Genomic DNA, 7,090 nt, shown 5'->3' with positions numbered 1-7,090 from the left:
ACTCACCCACCGGCCTGTTCCAGCTCGCACCCATTGTGGTTGCATCATCTCCACGCATCACCGCCTCCGCTCGTCGCCGTCGTCCGCTCAGACCATCGTGTTCCCTTGCAAAAAAGAAAATCTCAGCCAAAGCAAAAAATCTATTGATTTTGCCGGCAGTAGCAAAAACACATGTGGGTTGTAGCAAAAAATATCCATGTTTCCAGCAAAAGCACATCGCCGCCGCCGGTCATAGCAAGAACTCTCACCTGCCCATGCAGCAAAAAATCTTGTCGGTTCCAACAATTTTTCTTGCCAGTTCCAGCAAAAACGAACTCGACGCCGTCCGGTTCCAGCACCTGCCAAAAGTGGTTGCAGCTTTTTTGCCGTCTGGTTCCAGCAATAAAAATCTCTAGTTGCAGCATCGGAGCTCGTCGTCTTCACCGCCGGCCGTGCTGGTTGCAGCACGCGTGGAGCCGTGGACTCTGGTTCCAGCATATCCAGAGCCCCCCCTCCCCTCCCCCCGGTCTCCCCCGCTAGCAGCTACTGGTTGCGACAAACAATGGCCGCCGGTGAGGGGAGCTTGTGTTGGTTCATGAGCAGCGTAGAGGAGAGAAAATCGTGGTTCTGGAGAGCAGAGGATGCCGCGGCTGGAGATTGAAGAAAAGCCAAAAGGAAAGTCCAGGGAAAGGATAAGGATAGGAGTAGGGGGCGGTTGTGTGAGGTCCACCGCGTACACATGTCTTATGCGGGGGTTTGTTTCGTGGGGGTTGGAGCTGCCAGCATGGCTCGCGAGCTGGCCGAAAGCTTGGCCGGTCTGTCGGCTCGCAACGTTTTCCTTTTCCGTACCATTGATTTTAATGTTAGAATCCATTTTAGCTTTTGAACTGAAAATTTGATTTCCAATTCGTTTGCATACTTGTGTTCTTAAGTTAGGACTTCGAAAAAAGACCACTCTTGAATATATTTGTAAAAAAATATTATTTTTAGTAATATATTCAATATTGGTCTTGTTTTGAATATCTCGTCGGAATAAACACATTTGTCCAAATAAAATGTAAATCAAACTTTTGTTTCACAAGATATCAGGCATCTAATTTGTTTACATAGAAAGAAATAAGAGGACATATTTCTGGGATGGAGTTATAGAGAGAGGTGGGGCACGCATGGACCTGACACTACAAATGGTTCTGACACATAACCTGACCACGGCGCAGAACATGCACGGGCTAGATAATCCGCTCTCGTGTAATGAAACTAACTAACCTCCCCCGCAAAAAAAAAATGAAACTAACTAACCTGGATGGAGCAAGCAGTACATTTTTTTGCGAGGAAATACGAACATTACAAATTACAATAAGTAGCCAGCGTGCTAGGACCCTATGCCGTGGTCCTAGCCGGCGGTGGGACCACCACCTCGACGGCTTCCGGCCGACGATCCTGCTGGCCATGCCGATCAGCATGCCTATGGATATCCAGCTCCGTGCCGGCCCAGACCTCCATGTCCTCGTCGGTGTCGGTAGTCGGCGGGCTGTGGTGGTGGTGGTGGTGCGCCACGCAGCCGTCCTTGAGGCGCCCCACCAGGGCGCAGATGAGCAGCCTCACCGCGACGACGGCCGCGACGACGATGAGCACGGCGAGGAAGTAGTCCAGCGCCGTTCGGTGGACGTGCTGGCACTCGGCGACGCCCATGCACACCATTGTCCAGGCGCAGCTCATGCAGTCACGCATAGCAGCTTGGTGCGATCGAGCTGGCTATATAAGATAAGTTGAGAGAGAGCAGGGATTCCTTGCTTGGCTTGGAGCAGGGTGAGAGGATGGAGATGGTTGCACCTCTGCTGAGCTGTGCCTTCCTTTGGGCTTCTTTTTTGTTTTTGGAAGATCCTTGGAGCTTTTAGAATGTGGTTGCATATTCGGACGGTGACTGATCAATGGCTTTTTCTTCAAAGTGCTCGTTGAGTGGGCTCAGGTGCAGGTTGAGCTGCAAGGGACTGAGACATTGGCGATGCTGCTCCAGAGCTGAGCAAAGTAAAAGTATAGTGTCGGAAAGTTGATCTAATCCAACCAAGATTTGCCGGTTTATATATACGACAAAGCGGTTGCAATTGTAAGAGCGCGAGAAAACTAGCATGTTCATAGGAAGCGAAATCTTATGTCACTGGAAGGTTTTCTCTGGCATCTAAAATTAATCTATACAAACGCTTAGACTCTGGCAAAATATCGAAAACTACCTAATACCACCACCACCCTATCCATATCATTCCTTGGGCGCTTGTTGAAAATGACACTTCAACAAACTGCTAATCCAGCGTTATGTGAAAACCTTGATCATCATATTTGTACCAAAGAAAGCACCGGTGAAGCTTGGCGAATCCCGCAGCAACAAACTTATGCACACGAAGCACCACATGAGCCTCTGAGCAAGAGGCACAATCCCATTCCATCATTTGTAGTAAACTTCAATTGGGCGGTCAAAACCAGCGACAGATCCGACCAATCTGTTGGCAATCACCTCTGCTGACCTAAATCCTACCTGCAAGCACAACTGCATGGTTTACAACGATTCTGCTGCAGGGAACTGGAAAAGAACATAGCATTAGTTGCCGGTATAGAACGCACCTTGTCCAGAAGTACCTCCCGGAATTTCTCAGGGTATATACAGATATATTTGAAGTTTTCTTTGGCAAACTGAAATCCACCAGAAAAAAAGGCCAGGACAATGTGAGTTAACTTCACCCCATGAAAGATTGAGAAGAAATAATTGTTTCAACGATGGATCAGGATTTTTGTTACTACTCACTCTAAGATGCATAAGATTGTGTGATCAGGGGAAACCAAAGCAGGTTGGGTGAGAGTAAGACCCCAACGAAAATGATGAAAGACTTTTTCAGAAAGAAAAGCACATAAATGAGGAAAGACGAGGAAGCAATTCAAACCAAGGAGTACATCTAGCTTTGAAACGAGCAAGGGACCAAAAGAACAGTTCAATGCAACATACTCATGGCTACCCTTCAGGCCTTCACAGAGTTAGAGCTCTAAAGTTGAAACTACCATCTAAAGCTAAAAACAAATCATGTAGCATCAGTCATCAGTCTGACAATCAGAAATTACCTCTGACACTAATCTGTTTTTCCTATACGAGGTCCAAGGTTGAGGCTCCATGATAAAAATCCCTCCCTGCAAAACAAGAGAAGCCAGAGGAAAGAAGACAAGGTATTGTTAGTTTTTCCTCTTACCAGAGAGATCCAATTTAGGGACAGCAAAAGAGAAATAGATACCGGTCTTAGAAGACTCCATATCTTCACAAACAAAGTGATTATGCCATCATCACCCCAGTTCAGGTGGATCCATTTTGTCACGCTCAAACTGCACGAGAACAAACGCACAACCAATCAAGATGACATTCAATTTGGATAGTGACAAATACAAATAAACCAAAAAATCTCTGACATGTCTAACTTGTAAATTTGCAACTTACCACATGATGGTGTCATACTGTTCTGCATATTTGTGTTTGCTCTGTACAAAATTTTCAGACCGAAAAGAGACGATTTCAAAAAGATCAGGTTGTTCGTACTTAGAAATATTTCCATTTGGCATTTCAGATACCACTTCTTCAGGACAGCTCTTAGTTGTGGAGTCTGACGAGTTATGAACCTTGGCACTTTCTGGAGCCATGTTGCCTGTTCGAGATATCCTTCTTAAATTCCAGTTAGCAAGGTCAATCAAACCTACAAGGTTAATATCAGAATCAGTTTCATTTGACAAACCCAACACAGCCAACCATACTACATTGGGCAAGCCAAGAACACACAAACATTACGTAACTACAAGGGACTATTCAGTTATGGTTGATGATATTTATTGGTAATCTGTCAAATACTATTACTTAATTACGGACCATGCATCTAACGTCAGAAAATTACAGATATCCAAGTCTGACTGTCATAAATGCACATTCTGCTAAGGAACAAATTAACATTATAAATCTCATATAGAGTTTCATAATTTCAAGATAGGTTCAGTTATCAATAGAAAAACATTGAATTTGTGAACAGGAAGGTGTGGACATCAGCAAGGATGTTATGCCATTTAAAAAAAATGTCCCACCAAATTCTACTTCTTTAGACTTGCAACCACAACATGCCTCACAAGCATTGTGTCAATACAATAATTACGAACTACTAACAACACTGAGCTGGGATATGCAATAACTGGTCAAACAGGACTAGATTTTCTTATTCGCATTTAATATTGTTCAGAAATGAGCATTAATGCTCTCAGCGCGCAACATTATATATATAAAAACACAAAATGTACATAAAGGCTGCTGAGAGACAAGCATCAATCAGATATTCAGATTGTTTTTTGAAAGATTCCAGCTACCAGGTACTTCATGCTCTTAAAACAAACAGTATGAAATCTATATTACAAATATACAATGTTACTTCATTAAATATTACAATAACAGTTTAAACCTTTATCAATGTCAACTCCAAGGATGCTTTGACATTCAAACTTCATCGCTGCACAAGGTAAAGAAAATTAGAGATGAGAATCTGTGTTTGACAGGAAATTTATTTAGAGAAAAACATTCAATATCTCTCTCTTGCAATTGTGGCATCTGCCCCAAAAAAATTGTATATGTCACTTGTGATTTATTGATTTCTAGCAAATGAGTGTCAGAAGAGTCACTAAGTCATCAATGCACAGAATAATGAATCAAAAGACCAGCTACAGCTAATTGGCATTCAGTTCTTGTACGGTCAAGAGTTGTCAAATGAAAACTATGCTATTGCAGACCATAATAATAATAGGTTAACAAAGGTAGCTGACATGCTTATGTAGGGTAGTCTCAACTGTATTACAAGTGGCAACCTACAATAGATGGCACATACTCGATTAAAATTATCCTAATGTAACCATATGAATAAATCAAAGAATATTTACAATAATTAGCTAAATAATGCTTATGTTAATATGGACAAGACTTTCATATTCAACAATAGAAACTAAAACAATGTAACCGCACAGTAACAGCAGTCTGGTAATTCAAGAACAGAAGCTATCTCTACTCCTATAAAAGACTCAGTTGGTGATGATGGGTGTGTCTGCCATCCGTCATTTCTGACCATTAGATCTGCACCTGACGGCTGCGAGGTAAGTTGTGGCATTTTTGCAACAATAGCCCACTTCTCTGCTCCAATTTGCAGAAAATCCCTTATTATCTTATAAGCAACCACATCCCTCCCTCACCTCATCAAAACAGCCTGAGAAATATATTTTGAGTGAAAAGTAATATATTTTTAGTGGTATATATGTATATCAAAACAAGAGTGTTTTCTTTCAAGTTTGTGAACAAGTACTATTCTACTTTGGATCCGTTGCAACGCACGGGCACGTTGCTAGTAACATTGAAGTTGAAAGACATGGGAATAAGACCAGAAGATCATTAACCAAACAAAACAGAACAAATTAATATCCCCAGAACATTACCTATACCGATTGTGACCAAACCTTGGTTGCATCCAATATCGAGACAATCCTTGCCTGCAAACCACTCCTTCTTGAATATCTCAAGGCGGGGATCTTCACCGCCGTTACGATCAATCTGTTGAACATCAAAAGATTGAAGTTATCAGCTAAGATTAGTTGATCCAGCCATCGAGTGCCTTTTTATCGTATTAAATGAACTATCATGTGCAGCATAGAAAAATTAAATGTCCAATCTAATGAATAGACCCTCTATCCGTCTATCTGCCTCCTTTGTACAGGTGAATTTAGCATAAGCAGATCTGTGAAAACAAGTACGTGCAATTAGGCTCCATGCTTGCTTACTCCTTCTCTGCCAATAGCCATTACAGTAACACCTTGGGGCATTTATTAATCAGAAATTATACTACATGTCCAATATGGGGTCAAAGGCTCAAAGCAGTGGTGATTGCTGTGCCCCTGAAATTCGACAGCCATGTCACACAGTACCACAATGGTTGGATTGTCTAAACCAATGAAATGATGAACTAATGCTATGGCGTAAAAGCGGCAATTTAACACCAAAATACAAAACAGATAACGTCTATGCTGGCCTACCACAAACTAGAATCAAACAAAACAAGTATATTCATCTCACTCCAGTTTCCGTTCAATACCAAAAAAAAAGGAACCACGGGCCCTCGTTGCAAAACTCAAGTTCTGCAAGCTCTGAGACACAAATCAACGCAGAAACCTATTAGCGCATTTCATCAAATAGTTAGGGCGCGTCCTAAGCAAAAGCTCCACCGCTTTCAGCTAAGAATCCTAGTCCGTATAAACCATCCCAGTCCCAGGAACATAGCAATCTCCAGCAAATCATTTCACCAAATAACTACACGGCATGCACAACACAATGACGATTCACCGTTTGTTAGAGAGAGGCCACAGAGTGGAGGGGAGAAGCGCGGTTCAACTCACTCGGTAGCCGTAGTAGTTCCTGTAGTTTCCGTAGATGAAGGCACCTCCCTTGTTCTTCCGCTTCTTCCCTCTACCTCCACCCCCGCCATCTGCACCGCCGCCGCCGCCGCCGCCACCACCGCTGTTTCCTCCTCTTCCCTGTGCGTCGCTCTGTTTCCTCTCCGCCTCTCCTTTGGGCCCCTTGGCCGCGGCAGGTGGCTGCGCGACGCCCTCTGGCGCAGCCGTGGTGATCATCCTCTGAGGAGGGGTGGCTCTCTTCGCCGCCGCCTTGTCTCGCTTCGCGCGGACGGTAGTGGGGAACAGCGCGCGGACGGCGAGGCGGAGGAAGAAACCCTTCGAGGCGAGAGGGTTTGCGGCGCCACCGACTTGAGCAGCGAAACAGAACAGGCCAGCGCACCTGAAAGAAAAAGAAAACGGAGGAAGGGCACGGCGAACAGACCTGGCCAGATGGGCCGCCCGGTACGACCTGGCCTAAGCGGGCCAGGCACGGCACGGCCCATCCAGGCACGCCTAATATACGGGCCAGCACTCATGCCATACTCCCTCAAAAACAGGCACGGCACAACAAGTAAACGGTCCGGCCCACCGACATGTTTAGCTAGCCTTTTTGGGCTGTTTTGGGAGCTAATATATTTTTCTCGAATATGCACGAGTGTGCATA

At 44.2% G+C, this 7,090-nt stretch overlaps 1 protein-coding gene across 1 annotated transcript; it reads right to left on the bottom strand.

Annotated features, from left to right (window-relative positions):
* Nucleotides 1–2,035: 2,035 nt before the first annotated feature.
* LOC109734879 (probable RNA methyltransferase At5g51130) lies at nucleotides 2,036–6,813 on the bottom strand. The gene is made up of 8 exons (XM_020294062.4): nucleotides 6,430–6,813; nucleotides 5,476–5,590; nucleotides 4,458–4,505; nucleotides 3,458–3,710; nucleotides 3,258–3,345; nucleotides 3,091–3,156; nucleotides 2,599–2,667; nucleotides 2,036–2,512 (listed from the first exon to the last, which is right to left on the bottom strand). The coding sequence occupies exons 1-8, from the start codon at nucleotides 6,661–6,663 to the stop codon at nucleotides 2,423–2,425; spliced, it is 963 nt and encodes a 320-aa protein (XP_020149651.1). The 5' UTR covers nucleotides 6,664–6,813; the 3' UTR covers nucleotides 2,036–2,422.
* Between the last annotated feature and the right edge of the window lie 277 nt (nucleotides 6,814–7,090).

Source organism: Aegilops tauschii, chromosome 7 (assembly GCF_002575655.3).
Source record: "Aegilops tauschii subsp. strangulata cultivar AL8/78 chromosome 7, Aet v6.0, whole genome shotgun sequence".
Taxonomy (NCBI): Eukaryota; Viridiplantae; Streptophyta; class Magnoliopsida; order Poales; family Poaceae; genus Aegilops; species Aegilops tauschii.
Note: the sequence above shows the minus strand (reverse complement) of the source record. Positions and strands in the feature narration are given on the sequence as shown.